Genomic DNA, 25,806 nt, shown 5'->3' with positions numbered 1-25,806 from the left:
TACTTTTGTGGAAAGACTATGTTTTAGCTTTCTTTTAGGATGAGAGTTGAAGTAATAGTCAAATGATTTACAGAAATGTGGAAGGGTGGGGGGAGGGTGATAAAAACTGGCCAGTCCATGTCCCAATGATGCAGTTGGTTAGTGCATGGTCCTTATAGTCTCTCTTAAACTGGATTCTTTGTGACCCATCCTTGTTTCCTATCTTTCCCAAACTCACCTTAATGTTTATCAAAGCTACTGCCTTATTGAAATTGATGTTATTTCGTAACTACTAGTTTGAAGGCTGCAACCCTGTTGTTAAGTGTTCGTGCTCATTGAAGCCAGACAAGCTTTAATCATATTACTTAAGAGACTCATCAGTCCCCCCCCCCCCCTCCCTCCCTCCCTCCCTCCCTCCCTCTCTCTCTCTCTGTGTGTGTGTGTGTGTGTGTGTGTGTGTGTGTGCGTGTGCACGCGTGCCAGGGGGGGGGGGGGGGGCGCACGGGTGCGTGGGCATGTGCTGAACAGTACGATGGCAGCTAGTCTGGCGGCAATGTGCATGAGTGCTAAATAATGGCTAGTGGGCTTGAAACTATTGCTGTCAAAATAAACAATGTAACTATGGAAGAGCTATTTCCAAAAAAGACATTTGTAACTCATCTTTTTAGTACAGTTACTACAAATCGTAGCATTAAAAGTACACATTGAGTAAGGGTTGAGATTTTGATAGAAGATATTAACAGCCTATAATGTTGGATAACATTAATAGGGCGGGACTGGATACTTTATTAAAAATTAAATCTGTGCTGATAGTATGAAATTGCAAGGGGAGACAGCATGTACTCATCAGTAGAACTTACAAAGAAGTCTTCTTCTCACTAGAGTGTTCCTAAGCATCCATTTTATTATTTTCTGAGTACCTAACAATTATATTTCATTTATTCATTCACAGGTAATAGCAACTGCTGGCCTAGTAACAGTACGCTTTCTCATAAGGTACACTCACTCGCAGAGACTGATACCAGCGATAATATCAAATATGGAATCAAAATCTAGGGAAATCCGACGAGCATGTTGTGAGTTTCTTGAATTAATTCTTCGTCTTTGGCCCGCTCACACACTTGAAAAACAGGTTGCAAACCTGCAACAAGCTCTGAGGAAAGGAATGTATGATGCAGACAGTGAAGCTCGGCAGTGTTCCCGTAGGTAAGTGGAATTATGGTCATCATGTGAAAAATAATTCAGTTTCACTAAACTTAACTAAAAATAGAAATTTTTTGTATGTAATGGAGGCATTTTACATGTGGTGTCACTGCCAGACACCACACTTGCTAGGTGGTAGCTTTAAATCGCCGCGGTCCATTAGTACATGTCGGACCCGCGTGTCGCCACTGTCAGTGATCGCAGACCGAGCGCCACCACACGGCAGGTCTCGTGATACGGACGAGCACTCGCCCCAGTTGTACGGACGACTTTGCTAGCGACTACACTGACGAAGCCTTTCTCTCATTTGCCGAGAGATAGTTAGAATAGCCTTCAGCTAAGTCAATGGCTACGACCTAGCAAGGCGCCATAGCAATTGATAGTTATCGTATGAAGCATGTCTCATCAAGAACGATACCTCACGCCATCCTGCGTGAGCTTATAGCGTGCATTTCGGTCTCCTCAAACCACACTGTGTCGGCACTTCTGTCGACACATCATTACATGTTGTATGTTCTGGATATATACGTATTACGTAGGGTACAGATACAACACCTTGGTCCATTGTGTCCAGCTTGTGCACTACTTAATGTATGGAAGTAACATGTCGTCTTCAAAACAGTTTTTAGAACATACAGTACTGTATTTACCTGAACATGAGACCCCCCCCCTCCCCCCAGTTTCCTCCCACTTTTTTTGTTTTATGTGGCTCTTTGAGGAAAAATTTATTTCTTAACATATTCTGTTGGTCAAAATTCCAAACTTTTATTGATATAAGGTATCTACCTAAAAAGATAACATTTCATCTGTTCTACACTTGCGCCATTTATTCATTGTCAACATTTTGATAGCACAGGGAGAAATAAAATAAACAAAAAGAAATTGTTTACATTAATTTATATTTTCACTACCTTTTTTACAATACTTAAGACAGTTGTGTGGTATCTGTATTTTTAATCATCATCATTATAATCATAACAAGACAGCTGTGAAACTTATATCTTTGTTGGTCCAAATATTTGGGTATATCTCCAAGAATATGTTGCAGTTTCTGAGGTCATCGTTATGGCGGAACTTGAGAAAACAGTTATTTTGCTCTGAACACACAGCGGATTTCTCTTCTATACTGATATGAGAATGTTACAATGTCTCTTGCTTCCAAATATATCATCTGCCCACTGCTCTCTCATTGGCTATGTAGAACCAGCAGCTGACACACCCCGTTGTTCGCGTCATACCTCACGGTAGGCATTGACAGCATTGCTGTTGAGCATACATTACTGTGCAACTGGCCCCAATTTAGACTTTTGTGATCTTCTGCAGAAACATATAACCACGATTAGCAGCAGAACAAAATTTGCTGCCCACTCACCACTCCTACTTGCACTCAGTGAAGTTCTCAGCCAAGCTGATGTCACTGTTCTCCCTCCATCCATTCTGTAATGCTGTACTTGAGCAGAATTGAAACACGGACAGCAATCTCTTCCAGGGTGCAGGTCATATGTAACAACAGCAACTAATATATATGAATAAAAGATGGCAGTCATGGTTCAGTCCAGTTCTCGAACTTCTACTCTTCCCGCTATCTAGTGACATCTGTTGGTGCCACCTCCACTATGACTATTTTTCCCTGTAATTTATTCTTATGATAACAATTGCAGTCAATTTAATGTGATATATTTTATTTGTTAGACCTTTAATTCTCATTTAATTTTCATTCTCGTTTGATATTAATGTCACAATTGTGTTCTGAAGCTGATTAAAAATTAGTGATATTTTTCACCAGTATTGTAATAAGTGAACAGCAACTAAATTTCTCATTTGTAACCCATTTGGTGAATCATAACAGTTTCCCATAACCAAATAGAATTTATATTTCGGTTCAGAATCAAGTAATGTGTTTTGAAGGACAAGCTTTTTGCCTTTGAATGTAACCTTTACTTAAAAAGCACCATAAATGTTTGTGTATGGTATCCCTATATGTACAAGAACTTTTATTGCAAATCTGTTTAGATACCCCAAAAGTTTCCAAGTTAACAGAATTTAATGATATTTCCTCCTATGTGTCACAAAATTGTCACTTTTTAAGCAGAACATTAGATTGTTGTAGTGGCTAGTTCATAGTACAGAAAATCTCCCAGGTTAAACTTGAGGAACTAAAAGTCTTTGGCCGTGTTGGTAATTGAGTGATGGGTAGTGCTCAGTGTTCCAGAACTGCATTTACATTACTGCATGTATAAAATGACAAAAAAAATGCATGACAGCTTAGCAATGGGGCTGTTACAACTGTATGGTGTGAGTTATATAGTAGTTACTGCAAACAACTGTTACGTCAACACCACTGTGCTTTGCAACTGGGTATTCACCACAGTGCAGACAGGTGACTGTTTTGCTAGTTCCTGTACTAATCGTAGGTAATACTTGACGTTAACAAGATGGATACAGAAGTATGCATTGGTTGCATGTTTTATTGGCAGAGAGGTATGACTTACGGAGCATGATACTCATATCAGGTATAGTTTAGGATGAATGAATATTTGAGATTGGATAGATGACTGAATACCACTTTGTAACCTGTAGGAAAGATTTGTATCAGAATACCGATCCCTTTAGAGGACAAAGAATTAGTCTAAATCCCAGTGGAGTATTGATTGAGCTATTAAAGTCAGTGAGATGGCACAGAATGAGGAGAAATCTTTCTTGGTTGTTGACAGTGATGTAGAAAACAGCTGGGAAATGGCAGTTCATGGTACAAGAGAATTGTTTGTATAGCAGATAGGGCAAATCCATTTTACGAGTGTAACGTTTGGGAAGGCTTTCGCGATATTGGACAAGAATCACCATATCGGACAAGAACTGCGTGCATAATTTGGATTGGGGGGGGGGGGGGGCAAGAGGGGGGGCAGGGGGAGACGGCAGCTTGCTAGTTTGGAAAATGTGATGAAGTACAGGTGTTAATTGCTGCATTTAAAGTAGACAGAGGTTCTGATCTAACCACAAGAATAGTTGGGACATAAATGTTGGCAGAAGTGTCCACTGATACGAAACTTTCTGGCGGATTAAAACTGTGTGCTGGACCAAGACTCGAATTTGGGACCTTTGCCTTTTGTGGGCAAGTGCTCTTCTAACTGAGCTATCCAAGCACAACTCACAACCCATCCTTACAGCTATACTTCAGCCAGTATCTCGTGTCTCCTACCTTCCAAACTTCACAGAAGTTTTCCTGTTGATCTGTGAATGCCTGGAAGCAGGGGGAAACTACAGCAACTCTTTTTCCTGTGGGCATGCAGCTCCGCTGCTTGGTGTAATGAAAATGACATCCTTGTAGGGAAAATACAGGGTAATTATAATTGAAATTAAACTTCCAAACACTGTAGAAATAACACCCTGTGGTCAGAATCATATCAAATTGCAACGGAATGTTATCGGAGGAGGAGGAAAACGAATGGCAGAAGAAAAAAAAGAGTGTGAAAATTGATCAACAGATGGCACTGTATGTGTCAGAATACGTAAATGGAAACACCTGTCGTGCGCACAACCCATTAAAGTTGGTCTAAACACGCCGGGTACACGGCTTTTCCTCCTTGCGCATCTGCGACATGCGCCATGACTGTCTCAGTGCAGGATCACGTTCTGCTTGTAAAGCTGTATTACAAGAATGATGACTGTGCACACGTTGCTCTGCAGAAGTTACTGGCACAGAAGGGTTTGGAAAAAGTCGTTGGTCCGATGACTGCCGTGGGTCTGGAGAAAATGAATTCAAAATTTGGGTTCTTTTGGTGTGCACATTGGTAGAGGGAGGAAATGAATTGGTTCAACATGAGTGAAAGCAGTGGCCACAGCAATGCAGGAGGAGACGAGTGGTGGTGTGCAAACGTGTAGTGCACGGAGAACTGCCCGTACATTGGAAATACCTGTGAGTACTGTGTGTAAAATCCTTCTTTGCTATCCTTTCAAAATCACCCATGCACACCTTTGCTTTAGAATTTCTTGCTCGCATTGAAGTGGACAATGATTGGCCGTGGAAGATTTTGTGGACAGACGAAGCCCACTTCCATCTGACAGGACATGTCAATACACAGAACTGTCGAATATGGGCATTGGAAAAGCCACACGCATATCCCTTGCACTAGTGCCACGTGTCAAATGTCACGTGATTGTTCGAGCAATGTTGATACTGTGTGGAGTGTTTCGGTGTATTGGAAAATCTTGAGACTATTCAAGTGAAATCATTGTGTGCTAAGCCCCATCCTTTGGATTTCTTCAAAATAAATTTGTACAAAACATTAATAGCCAAAGCTTCATCTGTAAATGTAAGACAGCCCCTATATTAATCTGTTAAACAATGTAAAAACGTTGAACACTGCAGCAATATTTTAATCAGCGAATATAAGACAGCCACATATTTTTCAATTGACGAATTTGGGGGGGGGGGGGGGGGGGGGGGAGGAAAGAAACCCTCATAATTGAGTAAATATGGTGTACAGGATCAGACAAGCGTCTGTAATTAATGAGAGGTTTGTGTGTGCAATCAGAATTAAGAATATCCCTCAGTTGAAGGCACATTCCGTTCATCTTACATTATTCCATCAGTGACTATCATAGATTTCCCAGCATCTGAGTACCAGCCGCACTGATTTATACCTGTTGCATACTAACATGTCCATTATTTATAAACATTTCGTGTTAATTCTCAATTTTAGTTGTCTGAATGAAACCAGAAAATAAATTTGTCTTAAACAATGAGTCCCTACATCTGTATGTTAACATCTCTTGATATTCTGGAAGGAGGTGAAACTCTTCAGAGTTACACATGCTGTCTATGTTGATACAGCATAACAGTTGTCTCATTGAAATGGAATCACTTGTTTTCAGAAATTAAGTAATCTCGTCTACTGAATAAGGCATTGCACTTGATAAAGTATGAATATTTTCGGTATGTCACATATTGCAGTTCCTAAATACTGAAGAAAATCGATCTTAACAGCAAAGCTGCTGTTTAATAACTGTCTGATTTGTTCTGGGCTTTGTCTATTTTCACAAGCCACGTATTTGTATTTAGGAAATGGTTGGTGTGGACAGTTCTATTATTGATTTCCTTCTCGACAGCAAAGTGTTCCAAATACCTGTGTGTATTCATCCTGAAAGGTCACTGTGTGGTGCAGGTTTATGGCATCATTTATCATGGGGCCATATTTTTTCGAAGAGACAGGTGCTTCCGGTCCTGTTACCTGTACCATCACTGGTAAGTTCTATGAGTGTCTTTTGTGCAACTACATAATTCCAGCTCTCCAACAGCGTGGATGTGTGGATGGGATCATTTTTGTGCAAGATGGCGCACCTCCACACATTGTAAATCCAGTTAAGCAGTTGCTGAAGCACCATTTCAGAAATGCTAGAATTATCAGCTACCATTTCCCTACAGCCTGGTCGTCCTGATCACCTAATCTTAATCCATGTGACTCCTGGCTGTGAGGCTATCTGAAACATGTTGTGTTTAGTGTTCTGATTGCTGCATTGAATTCTTAGCTGCATTGAAGTCACACATTGCGCAACACATTCTGAACGTGACCCCGGAAACACTTTGATCAGTTGTGGAACACGCTGTTTCTCAATTTCAACTTGTTGCAGAAAATAGTGGACATACTGAACATGTTTTGCACCAGTCACATGGAAATTAATAATCGAATTTGATTTTGATTAATGCTTTATGTGGTTTTTGGCCTCAGGACAATTAAAAACTGATTTTCCTCATCCAATGTGATATGACCTAGCTGTGTTGGATGGGCTTACATAACTAACAGTATCACACCTGTGCACCCATGCACATTGAACAGTTCACTTTGTTCAATGTCAAACGTACGCCTTAGGCGTTGTTGTATGATTCATTTGTCGTTTTTAGTCGCTCATTATTAAATTGTGATGCTTACAGCGCCATCTATTGCTAAATTTTGTAACTATTTATTTTTCTTCGGCCATACGTTTCCCCCCTTCTCTGATAACATTCTGTTTGCAATTTGACATCATTCTGACCAGTGGTGTTATTTCTACAGCCATTTGAAAGTTTAACTTTAATTATAATTACTCTGTAGTTCCCCTTTCTGACCTTCGGGTGGAGCCTACTCACAAAGATATTGCCATAATGTTAATATATTGTTGTTATGATGATGATGATGATGATAACAATAACAATATGTGCTAAATAAAACTATTAAAACCTTTTCCATTTGGGATTAGAAACAATATATTACAAAGGGAAACTATTTAGGATTTCTATAGTATTGTGAATACTGTATTTAATTATAGATACACATACTCTGGGGTAATTTTATTGTGATACTGGTTGGTTAGACTTACCAGGAAGGAGAGCATTTTGCTTTCTACAACTCCATGATGTAGGAGCAGTGTTCATGCATTATGTTCAGTCACTGGTAAATATCATTTAGTACTTCTCAGTCAGAGATTAGATGTCAGACTATTCTTCTCATAGTAAAACTTTCATTTGTGCCTCATATACCAATTGTACAGCAGTGTTAAAAATTTTTCATTTATGCATTTTATATGCTGTGTTCCAAAAGGTTCTCTGATGCATTGCCGTATGCCAATTACTATAATACCAGTCATGCCAGATCAACAATTGTGTACCCAAAGAGCTCAGACACTAACTTTGGAAAACACATAGCTAATGAGCTGCAACATTATTTTTAAATTAATTGTTCAATGTTGTCAAGTACCAGAAATTAAGATTATTGAGGACTTGGACATATAAAAAGCAATTAAAAGCTATTGTACTTTTCATATTTGAAAATATTTCACCTGTGTTGTGTTAACAATTCTCCCACTCTTGATGGGGAAGGCATATTACAAAGTAAAAATGGAACTATATTCATTCATTTTAATGCCTTTGAAACCACCTGAAGTCAACAGGCAAATGAAAGTCATCAGGAAATACAGCCAAAGCTTAGACTAAAATAGGACATGCATCTGTTTGTCTTTTAGTCAACAGTTCCCCAAAGTAAGGAATGTATTGAATACATTAAAACTTTCAGTAGTGTTCCTGTTTCCATATGATACATAGGTCTGAGACTGGCATAATGTGGAATTGTTATGAAACAAAATTATAAAATGAAAGGATGGAGTATGGTCCCCCCCCCCCTTTCCTCCTCATTCTTCTTCTTCCTCTTCTTTCTTTTTTTCCCCAACATTTCAAAGAGAAAAATAAATGTGTTTCGGGAAGATGTATTTATTTTTATTAGGTGTAACATACATTATTGACAACCTTCTTACAAGAAACAATGGTGAACATTATAAAGAGTTTCTTTGTAGTTCAGCTGAATTAGTGGTATTTGGTCTCAGATCATGAAAATAAAGGCCAAAAAGTAAACAGTGGTACAAAAAGACAGACCCTGAATGCCTTACATCATCATCATAATCATCATCTACTCCTTCTTTTCATACATGGTTACTAGAATCTTTCCCCCGTGATCTGAACAGATTTTGCAGTAACAGGTTTCATTTACTTTTTATGGAGTATGTGTAATCTTGTAAGGAAAAGACATACAAATTATCTGTCAATATTTGGAGCACAATGGTTATGGCATGGAATTTGCATCCCAGGTGTATATTTTCCATAGTTTCCATAAATCAATTACGGATTGCGGTCTGTTTGAAAGAGATACAGCCAGTTTCCTTTCCCACTTCCCTATACTATAGCCCAAGTAATGAAGACCAAATAGTGGCAAAAATGATATAGTTGCAAATATTTTTACAGTGATTGGAGGGAGTGTCATGAACACACACTGAAAATCTTCACTGGTGGAGTATGATTGGGCAGGTGGGTGGGGGGAATAAAGGTTACTTGTTTTCATTTTTCTTGAGAACTGGTGCTTCTAGTGAAAGCGTGTTCCAGTTCAAAATTAAAAAAAAGATCCTATACAGTTGTTTCTCTAGGGCTAATGGTTACTACATTGGCTGGGATGGAAAAACAGCAGATTACTAAAAATAGTGTTTTAATGTTATAAAAAAATACTGTTTACTGTTAAACAAAATGGATTAAGAACAAATGTTAAAATGTGAACCATTTCTAAGTGCATTAGAACCATATCAAGAGATAAATTGCGTTCTGGGGGTGTAAGAAGGCTTAGGGGCTGAGGGTGGAGGTATTTAAAGGGAGTTGGAACACCCTACTAACTTCTGTTTTCTGTACTAGAGATGTTCCCTGACCGAGAAGAAATTCTTCTTTCGTAGTTGGTTCCTTTCTCCCAATCATGATTTAAGTACAACCAAATTATGAAGCTGTTGAGGACACTAATGTACAAAATAATGTAAAAAAAATTACAATGGCTCATTTTCTTGTCATAAAGGTTGTAATGTAGGTCCTGCCTAATTTGTCCACTGTGTCTACATCTGATTTAGTTGCATTACAATCTAGGATTGTAACGGGTTTCGGTGCTTCACCTTCATCTACTTCCTCTTTGAAATGCACACATTCAACAATGTCATCATCTTACCCTTTTTTGGAAAATAGGAGATTCTCCTAGTACAAAGAGACTTGAAGCTGCACTTCTTCTCCTTGCTATGACAAATTAGGCATGAACATCACCAGACTTGTTGGCACAATGCACCACCAGTGATTCATAAGGCGTGCTGTGGAGGATTGGTATAACTTTTTGAAACACCCTGCAATTGCTTCTTGTGATGATGTGGGGTAGAGGAGTGGGGAAACACCTGTTCACTCTTCAGTTTGCAGACCAGTGATGGAGGAAAGTGCATGATCTTCGTCCACTTCTACTCTCCACCCATGGCTATTCCACCTTGTTACAACCTAGAACACCCTTAATACGGCTCTGCTGCGCTTTTACATGGTCTTCTTCTTCTTCTTCTTCTTTGTATCAATCTCACAGCAGTTCTCAACTGGAGACACCAAGCGAGGTGGTGCAGTGGTTAGACACTGGACTCGCATTCGGGAGGACGACGGTTCAATTCCGCGTCCGGCCATCCTGATTTAGGTTTTCCGTGATTTCCCTAAATCGCTCCAGGCAAATGCCGGGATGGTTCCTTTCAAAGGGCACGGCCGACTTCCTTCCCCGTCGTTCCCTAATCTGATGAGAACCAATGACCTCGCTGTCTGGTCTGCTTCCCCCAACAAACCAACCAATCAACTGGAGACTCATCATCGTGTCCTGTTTTGAGCATCTTCCTTCAACTGTTTGTGTGTTCATCCTCTTCTGATGTCAAACATTAGGCTGATTCTCTTCCAACCTCTTCCTCCCAATTCTTCCATTTTTTTCCCTCTTTAAGTCTTTGTAGCACACAATTCCTAAGCAGTACATGCTCCAGCCAAGAATTTTCTCTCTTTTTTGATCACTTCTGATAATCTTCTTCCATTCCATGTTTTCTTCATTACTTCTTCATTCTTAAGTCCGTCGGTCCACTTCACTTTCAGCGTTCTTCTCCGTGGCAACATTTCAAAACTTTTTCAGTATCTTTCCTATTTCTTTTTAACTGTACGTGATTCACTGCTGTAGACATAATATCTAGCAAATCTTTTTCTCAGCTACACTGGAATTCTTTTAGATGATGATAGTGTTTCATGTTTTAGATGTTCTCTTTCCCATAGGTATCCTCCTCCTCATTTCTTCTGTACGGCTTCCATTGCATGTCATTAAACTTCCCAGGATTTTACTTGTTCTATCTTTTTTCTGTCTAGGAATATGTTAACTGGAGCTCCCTTCTTGCTTATTGTCATCACTTTGTCTTTCCTTTATTTATCCTCATTTCATCTTCCTTGCCACTTCTAGGAATACTCTTCAACTTCTTCTGTGGCTTCTTTTCTGATTCTGCCAGTACTGCTTGATTAGACACGTATTTTATAACATTTATCATTTCTCCTCCAACTACAATGCTTTTTGTCTCCTCTGTGGACTTAACTCAATTTTCTCCATATATGTATATTGAATAGCATTTGTGTTAGTGAGGATCCTTGCAGTGCTTGTCTCTTCTGTCTCTGTTACTTTTTGCTTTCTATACATCTCCTTTATTAACTTTCTATCTTACCAGGGACATCTTTTAAAACTCTCAGCATAATTCTCCAATTACTCTATTGAAAGCCTCTTCCCACTCGATGAGCCAGATACACACCTCCTGGTTGATTTCCATTATTCATTCTCCAATCATTCTCAGACAGCCTATAACATCTCTTCTTCGTTTATCCTTTCTGAACCCAGTCTGGTCTTCCAAAATATTTTTCTCAATTTTGTTTTCAGTTCTCCTCAGTATAACTCTTTTTATAGGCTTTGTAACGTGACTGATAAAATTAGTTGTCCTATAGTCCTTACTTGCATTGTTTTGCATTACACATTTTTAGATAAATGTACTAGAACGATCTTAAGTATGTCTCGATGCCAAATTCCTAAATTCTGTTTACTACCTCAGTCTATCTGGTTATTGAAGTTGGACCAAACACTTCATTTCCTCAGATGGTATTGTTCACAGCCCAATTCTTTGTTTTCTCAGACCTTCTGAATTTCTGTCTCTAATTCCAGTTTCAATATCTTAGGACCACGGTCTCCTTCATTTTGTTTCCATTCATCTTCCAAAACCAGTATTGTGTAATCAGCCTGCACGCCATGTAACTCCGCCACATAATTAATCCAAACTTCCTTATCCCCTTCTGTGCATACTGTCTTCTTCCTATGTTTATTTAACATTCCTTGTTTGCCTTTTTTCCTTACTTATCTTCTTGGTAAGTATTTTACTGTTTTCTACATTCCTTCCAGTTTACTTTCCTTTCTTATTCTTCTATTTCCTCTAGTGTTTCCCCATCCAGTCTTCTGTAGCCTACTCAGTTCACTTTCTTATTTCATTGTTCAGTTTTCTGTACTGCCTGCTGCTTTTCTAAATTGTCGTCTTAACAGTTCTTGCACTTATCCATTATATGCAGCATACTCACTGTTATCCACTCTTTCTTAGTTCTTGCTCTTTTCTCCTCTCTAGTATCTATCTCTGTTCCTTCCAATATGTATTTCTAATGATGTTTCACTCTTCAGTGACTTCTGCTGGTTTCCTTACATGTTCCTATTTATTTTTGACGTACGGTATACTCTTTCTTAAAAGTTAACATTTTTGTTTCTCAACATCCCATTTCTTTATCAGTAGTCTTTTTTAATATGCTTTAATCTTGTCATAATATCTGCTACAAGTAAATTATGTTCCATGTCAGCATCAGCACCTGGAAAGGTTTTTGCCATGTTTGTCTTTGAATCTGTGATAATGACAAAGTTTATTTTATATTTAGCAGTATCACCTGGAGCGTTTAATGTGTATAATCTTTGTCGATGTTGACATGTGGAATAATTGGGTCTACTGCTGGATGTTTGTGTCGCTCTGGCACTGTATTTTGGCCACTTAACTCGTTGCCTTCTTCAGGTGCTACCTGAGACTGCCGTATTGGAGGATCTTGTCCAGTGTTTATGCCCAGAGGGCGCTGGGTGCTCTCTCTGCCATCCGCACCCACCTGGTGCTGCCTGTAATGTGTTGTCTCTTCCCCGGTGCTCCCTTGGACGTCCGCGCCCGACTTGGTCGCCATCCGTGGCAGCTGTCTTGAGTCCTGTCCTGTGTCGGGTGTTCTGTTTGCGGGCCGCGCCCGCCTGGTGCTGCTCCTGAGGTTTTGGCCCTTCCCTGGTGCTCCCACGGATGTCCGCGCCCGGCTCGTCCACCATCTGTGGTCGTGGCAGCTGTCTGGGGCCGGACCCGTGTTTGGCGTTCCGTTCGTGGTCTGCGCCCGCTAGGCGCTGCTCCTGAGGTGCTGGCACTTCCCTGGTGCTGGCACTTCCCTGGTGCTCCCACAGACGTCCGCGCCCGCCTCATCCACCATCTGCAGGTGTGGTAGCTGTCTGAGGCCCATCTCCTGTCGGGCGCTCTGTTCGCGGTCCGCGCCCGCCTGGCGCTGCTTGTAAGGTGTTGTCTCTTCCTTGGTGCTCCCTCGGACGTCCGCGCCTGACTTGGTCTCCATCTGTGGCAGCTGTCTGAGGCCCGTCGTTTGTTGGGCATTCCGTTCACGGTCCGCACCCGCCTGGCGCCGCTGCTGTTGCGGTGTTACTACTTCTTGAGGAGTTTCTTGGTTCCTTTCTTTGGTCCCTGATAAGCTCCAGAGCCGGACTCCATGCCGAGCTGAGCTGGTAACCGCTGTCTCGGTTTTTAGGTTTTCTGTGACCTTCATCTCGATGGCCTCCTTTATGACACTGTCCCAAAATCTTGGAGTCTGTGTCACAATTTTGGTGTTGTTATAGTCCATCGAGTGACCGAGCTCCAGACAGTGCTCTGCTGTGGCAGATTTGGTTGCCTGTCCGAGTCTGGTGTGCCTCTGGTGTTCTTTGCACCTGACGTCCATTGTCCTGGTTGTCTGGCCAATGTATGATTTTCCACACTGGCACGGGAAGTTGTAAATGCCTGGTTTACGTAGCCCCAGGTTGTCCTTCACACTCCCTAGCATTGTCCCAATTTTGGAGGGTGGGCAGAAGATACTCTTTATATCGTATTTTGAGAGAATTCTGCTGATCTTCGCAGAAATAGGTCCAGCATATGGCAGGTATGCCACCTTCTTCGCCTCCTCTGGCTCCTCTTCTGTACTCTGTGGTTGGCTGGTAGCACGAAGTGCCCTTTGGATGTCTGTGGAGGAGTATCCATTTCTGCTGAACACCAGCTGTAGATGTTCTATCTCTGTGGCCAGACTTTCCATATCTGACAGAGCCCAAGCCCTGTGAACTAATGTTTTCAAGACACTGTTTTTCTGTGCGGGGTGGTGGCAGCTATTGGCTTGAAGGTATAAGTCAGTGTGGGTGGGCTTACGATACACACTGTGCCCCAGAGTGCCATCTGCCTTCCTCTTGACCAGGACATCCAAGAATGGGAGCTGTCCATCCTTCTCTAGATCCATAGTAAATTTTATACTTGGGTGGCATGAATTTAAATGTTCCAAAAAGTCATCTAGCTTCTCCCTGCCATGGGGCCAAGTGACAAAAGTGTCATAGACATACCTAAGAAAGCACTTGGGTTGGTAAGTGGCTGATGCAAGTGCCTCCTCTTCGTACCTTTCCATGAAAAGGTTGGCTACCACTGGTGATAAAGGGCTGCCCATTGCCACTCCTTCCATTTGCTCATAAAATTGACCCCCGTAAAGAAAATATGTTGAGGTCAGTACATGCTTGAACAGGTAGAGCAGGGCACCATCGAACTTCTCTCCAATGGTCTTGAGTGAATCGGTGAGTGGCACTCATGTGAAGAGCGACACCACATCGAAACTGACCATGATGTCAGAGTCCACGGTGTGTAGCTGCCTTAGCGGTTGTAGGAAGTCCTCAGAGTTCCGAATGTGGTGTGCATATTTGCCCACATATGGTGCCAATATCTTCTGCAGGTATTGTGCAGTGGGGTATGTCGCTGCACCGATGTTACTGACAATAGGTCGAAGAGGGACCCCCTCCTTGTGGACCTTGGGAAGTCCGTAGGGTCTGGGTGGTACAGGTGCTTTGGGATGAAGCTTCTTGATGACCTGTTCAGGTAGACCTGTCTCCTTCAGCAACTTCCGGGTCGTCTTGTCCACCTTGTCAGTGGGGTCGCCATCTAGTGGTTTGTAAGCAGTGTCTTCCAGAAGTTGTTGCACCTTCCTATCATACTCCAACTTGTTTAAGATGACCGTGGAGTTACCCTTATCAGCTGGCAGAACTACAACACTGTCATCCTCCCATAGCTGCCTGAGGGCCACCCTCTCCTCGCTCGAGATGTTGGATTTGGGGGTCTACGTCCTGGTGAGTGCCCTGCAGGTCTCCCTGCGGATCTCTTCAGACACGTTGGAAGGTAGTGTGTGGACGACCTGCTCAACTGAACTGATGAAGGCTGCAACAGGTATGCTTCTGGGAGTCACTGCAAAGTTGAGGCCCTTGCTGAGTGCTTTCGAGGTGGCCTCATCGAGCTGTTTGTTGCTCAGGTTGACCACAGTCCGTGCATACCCATCCTGTCGTACCTTCTTATTAAGGCGCTCAAACTTGGCCTGTTGACATGCTGTTGATTTTCTCATGGTGCATTCAGCCAAGGACCAAGAGGCACCATCAACCTGGTCCCAGTCTTCTCGGGTCAGGGTAGCTGCTATGGAAAGGTGGAGATACAGCAACTCCCTGGACATTACATCTAGGCAGTGGTGCATGTCACGCACTCTTTCTCTTACCAGTGCGAGGCTGGCACGGTGTTCCATTCTGTTCGCCGTTCTGGTGTTGACATGATGCTTCAACCTGGCGAAGATAGGAACTACATTCCCCTCTCGGCATCTCAGAAGGAAACAGAGAACTCAGCATCCTCCCCTTCCTCTGTCGAAGCTTATCCAGCTTCTTAATATTAAGGTACATCTCCTCCCCGTAGAGTCTTCTGATGTAACTCTTCAGGCTTTCCCGGCGAGATCTTGACATGTGGAATAATCGGGTCTACTGCCGGATGTTTGTGTCGCTCTGGCACAATATTTCGGCCATGTAACTCGTTGCCTTCTTCAGATGCTACCTGTTGATGTTACTTAAACCTATTAGGTTTCCACTCCTTTCATTGGTCTTTTCCAGTCCATTGTCTCCAACTATATTACTCCTCATCTTTCCACTATACTATTCCAATCTCCCATCATTACAGTTGTTAATTGTCCTTTCCAATTTTCTTCACAGACTTCCCCAGTCTGCTCACATACTTTTTCCACTTCCTCTTCGTTTGCATTTCTTGTTGGCATGTAGACTTTAATAATCAATGTATTCACAAAGTTACTGTTTAATTTCTCTGTTAACACTCTGTCACTAATTTGAATACCCCTAACTATGTTCATGTTTAACTGTTTCTTTGATGTAACTCCAACTCCATTTGCCTTCCTTTCCGATCCTTCATAAATTGTCTTCTCAGCATTCAGATTCTCCTTCCCATTGAACCTCACTAAGCCCTACAAGACTTACAAAATGTCTCTCTATTTCTCTCTTCATGTTGTCCAACTTTCTTATTCATCGTTTTCACATTACCTGCAGCAATCCTCAATAAAAATGCTTCCCATTTTCATCCTCCTATCTTGATTTGATTGATTGTGTAGTTCTCTTGGGGAAGTGACCACCCGAAGATCTGATTGTGGGCCTTTTCAGGAACAACCATCCTGGAGATGTGGTACTCACATTTTATATTTGTTGTTTTCCTACTTCATTAAACAGTAATTTTATATTAATTTGAAACAAACTGAACATGGGAAGGCAGATTTTGTAGTAGCACTGTTGTACTTTCCATCACCAGACAGTGCATGGATGATGCGTTGGCATCAGGAGACTCACACATGTATGAGATGAAATGCCAATATTTGTGATGGGAGGGAGTTACATTACTTGAAGTCAATAGTTCGACTGGGCCAGACATTAGTGGCAATAGCTCTGACTCATAGACACTGCTTACACACTTAACTGTAGTCTTGAGTGACCTTCCAGCAAAGTCAAATCATGCATTGGAGCAAAGTATCCCCAGTAGAAATATAACACTGTCATGGCATTCTACAAAATTTACCCTGAATATAGCCTTACATTTGACTTACCAGCTATTGTTTAACTCACCAATTTAATATTTCTCTTATATACCCCAACCCCTCCCCCCTATTTCCCAACGACAACACACGCACGCACACACAGTTTCTTCTAAAAGAATTTGTAGAGTAATGCTTAGTTTGCCAATATTTGCTAACTCCTTGTCCTGTTGAGTTATAAACTTCCTCGCACTCAGGATTGTCTGTCATACATTATTGCTGTCCCTCCTGCAGGCCAAGTACACACCAAGGTCCGGCATGCAATGCCGCTCAGTAGCTGTGGTCTCTGTGTGACAAGTTGCTCCTTGCACAGATACACTACCAGGTCCATAACAGGAAACTGTACTTTTCAGCAGACTATAAACCTCCTGGAGGCAGAGAGATTTTTTTTTTTTTTTTTTTTTTTTTTTTTTTTTTTTTTTTTTTTTGTGGGGGGGGGGGGGGGGGGGGGAATTTCACAACTTTAAACTGCGGCTTTACTAGCAGTGAATACATGATAATGTGCATTGTTACAATGCATGCCAAGACTGTAATCACTTAAAAGAGGTCTGTTATGGAAACATGGCTAATGACACAGGCACTCTCCACATTTGGTTGCTATGGCAGTGTACATTCTATTTAAGAGGAGATGTAGTGTTTGTACCGTGTGATTGAAGAACCTCTTCACGGAGAGGCTCTCACTGATCATACGTTATAACTCTCCAGCCATTTCCAAGTTTAACAGACTTAAATAAATGTTACATGTTAAGATTTTCTGTATTCATCTACACCAAACATTGAATTGTTCAGAGCTCCTTCTTTCTCATATAGTGCTTTTCCATGTGGCTCTACCTCTCAAAGAAAACAGTGCCTAACAGAAAGTTGCCAATGTGGTTTGTCAGTGGAATAACTGGGTGCTGTTGAGCCTTTTCACTGTTTTCTGAAAACTGAGACAGTTTCCTTAACGGGTTCGATCAGGTGCCACATGCTGCTGATGCTTCACTCTCAGGCCTCATATGTTCTTGTGATGCACCATGTCCCATGTTGGTGTGAGGATTGTAAAGACTTTCATCAAATTTTTGCATCACAGCCATGTATTTATTGAGCAGCTGAAGAGAAATCACAACCCTCAAACCATGAATATGAAACCAAAGTAATACAGTGATTAAGATACGGTACTGATATTTATGGGTAGTAGGCTTCAACTCGTTTAACTGTTTTGATTTTTGTTTCCTGTTAACCTCTGGAGTTATGTATCTGGGACTGAATTTCTAATTGCATATGCCAAGTCGAAATAGTGTGCTGTAATGGGGCTCCAAACACAAGTGCCTGTGTTTTGTGAACTGTCATTTGTGCTATCTGAGCATACCTCCTGGACATGTTAATCCTATGAGATCATGAGAGAACCTATGCATAGTTTGGAAGAGAATGCCGAGAAGATGGTGGCAGATTAACGCTTTATGCCAGTGTGTGATGTGTGCTCAGGTAGCGCAATGGAAACATGCTGCCCGTGAATGGCAGAGATGCGGACATGAGTCCCAGTCAGGAACACAGTGTCAACATGTCAAATACTATCAAGATTAAGTTTACCTGAAACCTGATCTTGTGAGAACAGCCTATCCTCATATACTTTGTCAACAAAAATGTTCACATTGACATTATTATCCCCATATATTTAAACATAAAGTTTTCTGTCTGCATGTGTTAATAAAGGGTGATGGTGATGTCAGTTAGTTGTGCAATCTCCCCCCCCCCCCCCCCCCCCTCAATCTCTTTGTGTGAAATCTCATAGTTACTTGTCCTTATACTTATCCTTATCCTTTGCTTATTGTTATATTTCCCTTAGGTGAAAGTGAATTATACAAGTAATGCTTCATTGGAGTTTTATTCTGTGATAGTCAGCATGCTATTATTGAGAAGTTTTTGATATACATCTCTAATGAAACTTGTATTTTTATACACATAATTTATGTATTCCAAAATAAGTCTGTCAGTCTGTAAAGCTGTTTGCTGTAAATTTTTCCTCTCGTATTGCAACATCTAAGCATTAATGAAAACCTTAAGAAATCTTGTGTTCAATTTCCTTATAAAAAGTCCTCATGACATTGAAATTAATGCGCAATTTTGGACATAACTGATTTAAGCATTTAGATACTATGTATTTGCCTACATCTATGTGGTATTCTGATTATTATCACTACAAGGGTGTGCTGAAAAGTAATGTCTCTGATTTTTTTGTGTGTTAACTCTTAAAGGTTTTTAAATAAAACAAATTTGATTAACATTCTACACCTTTTTCTTCACGTCTATATATTTATGTCTTAACGTAGCCACCCTGGTGATGAACACATTTCTCCCAACCCTACAATCTTAGCAACAACAGTACTGGTACATGTATACCACAGTCAGAGGCATCAGAATAATTTTCATTTGTAACTTTCGACTAATTCATTTTTGGTACAGGGACCATTGCCTCAGATTGATGTGTTTATCCATCTCCTGTAACATCATCATGGAATCACCATGTACATACATACATTTAAAGACCCTGGCACATATAACTTAAATACTCTGTTGCTTCGTTGTATGATGATTCCGGATGCGGATTCCTATGTAAACTTGATCTACTAAGCTTCCTCTACAATCTTTAGAAGTGTGTAACATGAATTATGAGCCACTCCAAATATGTTCAGCTGAATTGCACATAGTACATATCTTTTGTCTTGATCTGTAGGATTTTCAGTACTTTCTATTGAATATCAGTCATTTATTCACTATTAACATTGCAGCTTCAGTTTTTCATTATTAGAGAATATTATTCCCAGTTTCTGTTGTTATTTTTTGGGCAGCTTTAATTCTTTCTTTCTGCATTTTCTGTTTTTCTTTGTTGTTTTCCTTTCTTTTCTCCCTTTGTAAAGAGTAACGTAAACTTCATTTATTAGTGCATGATAAAGAATGTGATGCAGACTGTGAAATGAGTGTTGTATCTGTACATGTAAGTTACGTGCACATCTATGTTCTGTATCTTCTTTTTATGTTTTGCATGTGTTGTGTATTTTGTATATAATTGTTTGCTTTTGTTGTTTGTATGTAGGGCTTTCTGGCATTTCCGGCTCCATTTTCATGAAAATGCTGAGCAAATATTAAACTCACTGGATAGTACACATAAGAAAGCTCTTAATCTTGAAATGGGAATGTCAAATTCAAACAACGTAGTAGACCAGCAAGGAGGAAGAGGAGGTAGGCTGGCAGCTGGAAGTGACTTTCCAAGAGGTCGAACTGTTGCAGGTACCATCAACTACACTATCATTAATATTTTTATAGCATGCAGAAGATATTTATTTATGGCTGTGTGTTTATCAGCAGAGTTTAGCTGTAATCTTGATGGGACCAGGTGTCCACAGAATGGAATAGTTACATAGATCAATGTTTATTTTATAATTTTCATATTCACTATGTTTCACAGTTTCTGTTACTAGCTTCTAGTGGTTGGTGGATAAAATTTTGATTGGGAACCCATGTCCTGAAATGTAATATTTGGATATAAAATAAGTTTGAATATCACATCACTTTCAAATTTTCTTCTTCATGGTGCGCACATACACAGACTGAGAAGACAGTCCCTGTTGTAGTTATGACATCACATACCATTTTCATCTGGCTACAACAATAGCTGTGAGAAACTATTATGTCACTGCTAGGAGGGTCAATTATTATTCTCTGTGGACGTGTCGCACTCTCGACTTTGAAGAGCACGTCCTTCATTGCATAAACAAGAACCTGATGATGAGTACTGGAAACATTGCCGGTGCGGTGAGCTCTAATAGAGCACGTAGGTCAGAACTCATTGTCTCTGCAGTGTGCATACCACTAATTGGGAGATTTGAAAGTGATTCAATCTTTAATCTTATTTGACATTCAAATGGTACAGTCCAGTCATTGACTTCTTATCAGAACTTTATCTGCTAAGTTCTTTTTGCAACCTATAAAAGCCTGTAATAAGAACTGTGAAACACACTGTATTTATTTGCAGAAAAAAGCTTCGTTGAGTTACTTTTAGTGTAATCTACAGGGTGTCCATAATTAAAGTTTCAGTTTCAAAATGCTGTAGGAAGAGAACCCCTGGTCAGAATGATATCAAGTTTGAACTGTGTATTACACACACACACACACACACACACACACACACACACACACACATAGTTCATGAAAATTCTACAAATGACAGATGGAATCGCAGTGTGACAGCTGTGGTTTGAGCTGCATGTTACACCATCCATACTGTTCAAAGTGCATGACTGCATAAGTTTGGCACTCAGCAAAAAACACCATATCAAAGTCGTACCACATCGGATGGAAAAAATCAGTTTTTAATTGTCATGTGGCCAAAAACTGCATCAAAAGTAAAATGACGTTGGTTTCTAATTGTTATGATACCAAAACAAGCCATGTTCAATATGCTGTTTACTGTTTTCTGCCCCAAGTTGAAATTGAGAAACAGCATGTTGCACAACAGATTGAAGTGTCTCAGGAGACATTTAGAATATGTTGCTCAGTGCATGCCTTCATTTCAACTACATTCGAGCATTGAACACAACACCTCTCAGATAATCCCGCAAACAGAAACTGCACGGTTTAAGATCAGAAGATTGGGATGGTCAGACTCTAGGGAAATGATGGCTGATAATTCTAGCATTTCTGAAATTCCTCTGCAGCAGCTGCTTAACTGACTACAATGTGCAGAGGAGTACCATCTTGCATAAAAATGATCCTACCAACACATCCACACTGTTGAAGGTTTGTCTTGCTGGCAGGTTAGCAGGAAGCAACTCTTTAACATGGGTGATGATGTATGGAGAGCAATGCAGGGTGTTTTGTAGAATTTTACACACTGCTCAAAGCATGTCCAGTGTGTGGGGAGGTTCCCCCATGCGCATCATTTTTGCACAATACTGCTTGATCTGTTGTGCTGTGTTGCAATTATGTCTTTGACAGACATTGGATCAACTGGTTTCCTCCCTCTGCCACATTGCACTTCAAAAGAATCTGTCTTTTTGAATTGTGTAACCAATTTCTCCAGAACCTGAGCAGAACTCGTGCACTGCTACCTGTGAAGGTAAAGGCATGTGCCATTTCCTTTTCAATTAGAGACCTTTCTTGTCAGTTGTCGCGCTTTGGTTTTAAATATTTATCTCTAAACTATATTGAACTCTTTGTTGGTTTCCAACAATTTTTCAATTTTTCCATCAGATCTAAGTTTTTCATACTTTCAAGTGTCCGGATTCTCTGCAGGGCTACTGGTTCAGTCACCATTCTTGTGATGGAGCTTTTCCAGGAGTGTACAATCCTTCATGGAGACAGTGATGGGAGTCTCAGACACAGACTGAGGAACAAACTAATTCTTTTTTTTTCTAATGGCATTTTAATATGCTGTTCAAATTTGATGTCGTTCTGAGCAGTGGTTTTCTTTCCACAGCATTTTGAAACTGGGACTTCAATCATGGTAATCCTGTATTAGGCTGTACCCCAGTTGACTTTTACTCTTTTGTTACCAAATGAGAAAGTATTATGTGTGTTGAGAATGGAAGACGTCTGAACTTCATCATGTCGTCTGCTTGATGATGGATGTCAGGTGCATGTGTCTTGTTTGAAATTTGCTATCCATATCTTCTTGCAGGTTTGAAATTCTGCATAAGAATTGGAAAATTTTGTATCCAATTATTACTTTATGTGGGACTGTATATGACAGCACCATTTAATCTCTCTATTCCTCCCCCCTCCCCCCTCTCCACTCCCCTCCCCTCTACACACACACACACACATACACACACACACACACACACACACACACACACACACACACACACCACCTACCTACCTACCTACCTACCTACCTCAAGGGATTGGGGGTGGAGGGCAATCATAGTTAAGAAAGATTATCAGAATGTGATGAACCCATCTATTGTGAGGATGAGGAGAGACAGTGGCCACCCTTTCTATCTCCTTGTTGTTGTATGCCAATACTGTGTTATACAGAATGATAATAGGTATCTCATTCATGGCACGTCACCAAGCTGTAGAATTTTTGCGCCACTTCATGTGCATATGAGATATGAATAATCTCTTGGCACTTGTATCATACCTGTAATCTACCTTTGAAGATAATGGCATGCGCTATTTCCTATCAATTTAGAGACCTTTGTTGTTGATTGTCACCCTTTGATTTTAAGTATTTATCTGTATATTGTCTTCATTTCTTTGTTGTTGGATTAAAACAATTATTCCACATTGTCTCAGTTTCATTATCGAACCTTATTTTTGGTGTGTATTTCTTTATTTTGTGTATTTTAGGTTTGATTATTGTTAACTACTGTTCATTTTATAAGCACTGGTATTCCCAAACCCCATTAAATCCTGTCTCTGGACTATCTCTAGTGGACTATCTCTAGTTGCTGTCTCATGCTTATATAATCATTACAGCTCCCAGTTATGTTTTATAAGTGCAGCCAGTTGTTTTCTACCACACATGGTACACGTATTTCGTGTGGACTCCTTTCAGACATCTTTGTGTGAATTAGCAGCATTTCATCTGACAGTGTCTGATAAGTACTCAGATGTGATATGGTACGTGGTAGAAAACATCAGTCAGCTGCATTCTTGAAATATCATTGAGTATTCGAGATCCACATGATTATGCTTTCCTAATGAGACTGTTCACACTGGCTGTCACATACATAACATTGATACTGAATTAGTCCTGTGTAGTTCATTCATTGGGTAAATAGCCTACTCCCGTTTAAAGAAATCGAAGTATGGATAATTACACTTTGCACTCCTATTGCAACTTCATTTATCAAATGAGTGATGATCCACTTTCCAGCATTTTAATCATTTCATTTTCTGTTGGTCATTAATATTATGATATTTATTACCAGATATGTATGCCAGACAAGCTGTAAATTTAGCAGTTGTATCCGAATGATAATTCTCAGAATCAAGTAGTCTTCTGAAATCTTCCTTACTTGGTGTGTACTGCAAATATGAGTGTCATTTGAGGGAGTTAAATTGTGTAACAGCTTAAGTAATTATTTTTCCTTCCTTTCACACACACAAATAGAGGTTTTCATACAATGATGACATTAAGAGTGATGAATGCTTAAATGCTAATAAACGTTGCTCTACTGTTTACCAGATGACGTTGGGCTCTGATATGCTGCATCATTGTGTAAGAGTATAATTGCAGTAAAAATAACAAATACAATGTAACCAATCACTAAACTTCAAGTTTTTATTTATGGCTGTTTACGGCGGCTTTGCTTTCGTTTTAAGAGTATGTTCCATAGGGACTAACACTGCCTGTCAGAAGATGCAGTTGTAACAAAATCTGTATTGCAAAGTAGTTGGCAATTTAGTGCTGAAAAATGGTTTCAAAGTTGAAACCATAACAGAATGATTAGAACATAGCCGGTAACAAAGTGTGTGACAAAGCTAAAGAACATAAAAAAACACTCACCCCATAACACACCATTCATTGCTACTGTCTTATACTGGAAGTCAGAAATCCTGGAGAAACATAAAATCAACACCAAGAAAAGCAAGGAATAGCATTTCCACATATAGTAAACAGACAAGATAAATTTTGGAAACATGGAGAGTATAAAATATAATGTAGTTGTAGAACCTTCTATATTAAAAAGACAGGGAAAGCCTTTGACATTAGATTTTGTGAACACATGGCAGCCCTTCACTTAAGAATTAGTTAAGCCAGTTGTCACAACCCATCTGTGTGGAATGTTGCCAAATACCAGACATGAGTAAAGTGCTGACCATTTTTCATACACTAAATATCCTGGAGACGCTAGAAAGCTACAGAACACAAAAACTACAGCTGGATGTAATTCAGAATCAAAAAATTGACAGTGAACATCCAAAAGTAATAAGGAACTTCAGTGAGACACACCTATTTTCAAAACAGTTCAAATGAAAGCCCGATTAGGTTTATGCAATAAAATTATAATTCAAATGAAGTAGTATTTTTTTTTTTTTTTTTTTAAATTGTATGCATGACATATTTGTAAAATAAACTCAGCATATGTTCACTTATTAAATGCCTTTATACAGGGTGACCCAAAAATCTATTAACATTCGATAATTCATCATTCCATGGACTAATGTGAGTAGTGAGGTAAAAATTGACATATATGCTTGAAATGACATGGAGTTCTACTGAAAGCAAAAAAAGGTGCACAAAATGACCAACAGATGGCACTTCATATGATACAAAGCAATAAGTAGCGTAACAATTTATTTTCAGCAAAGACAATGTTAACAAATGCTTGACATGTCGACTATCATTCATCAACAATACCTGCAGTCCAGGGACAGTGTCGTGAACAGTGCTGTATATCTCAGTATGTTTGGTGAGAAATTGCCGTCAGATGTTCTCTTTTAGCACAACTAATGAGATTAGATGATTGCAGTAGACTTGCAACTTCAGGTAACCCCACAACCAATAATCAGATGGATTGAGGTCTGGTGTCCTGGGAGGCCAAGCATGACTGAAGTGGCAGCTCAGCACGCGATCCTCGCCAAACAATGTAAACAAGAAATCTTTTATAAATGTAGCAATATGGGGTGAAGTGCCAACCTGCATAAAAGTCATACCTTCTAGCAGGTGTTTATTAGCCAGGCTAAGGATGATGCAATTCTGTAACATATTGGCATACCTTGAATCCGTCATGCTGACAGTTTGAAAACAGCAGCTCACATTTCCTCACAGTAAAAGGGTCCAGTCACAATTAATGTGGCACATCCAAGCCACACCATGACTTTCTCGACATGCAGTTGGATTTCCATGACAGTTCTAGAATTTTTGGTAAACCAAATTTTGGAGTTGTTGGTGTTGACACACCCTTAAAGTGTAAAGTGGACTTGTCACTCCACAACACATTAGACAACCAGTTGTCATCGTCCCCCATTCTTTGAAGTGCCCACACCACAAATGCCCTCCGTGTGACAAAATCGGTGGCTAATATTTCTTGACAATTGGGGATTTT

The 25,806-nt window shown here is 40.2% G+C and overlaps 1 protein-coding gene across 4 annotated transcripts in view; it reads left to right on the top strand.

Annotated features, from left to right (window-relative positions):
- The window catches only part of LOC126469999 (CLIP-associating protein 1-A-like), a 237,178-nt gene that overhangs the window by 93,159 nt on the left and 118,213 nt on the right, over positions 1 to 25,806 (top strand). For all 4 annotated transcript variants that reach the window (XM_050097462.1, XM_050097461.1, XM_050097463.1 and 1 more), the window contains 2 exons: positions 932 to 1,185; positions 19,845 to 20,038. In XM_050097462.1, the coding sequence (XP_049953419.1) occupies positions 932 to 1,185; positions 19,845 to 20,038 (448 nt within the window). The remainder of the gene's footprint in view (positions 1 to 931; positions 1,186 to 19,844; positions 20,039 to 25,806) is intronic.

Source organism: Schistocerca serialis, chromosome 3, assembly GCF_023864345.2.
Source record: "Schistocerca serialis cubense isolate TAMUIC-IGC-003099 chromosome 3, iqSchSeri2.2, whole genome shotgun sequence".
Classification (NCBI taxonomy): domain Eukaryota; kingdom Metazoa; phylum Arthropoda; class Insecta; order Orthoptera; family Acrididae; genus Schistocerca; species Schistocerca serialis.
The sequence above is the reverse complement of the archived record's forward strand: the minus strand, read 5'-3'. Positions and strand labels throughout refer to the sequence as shown.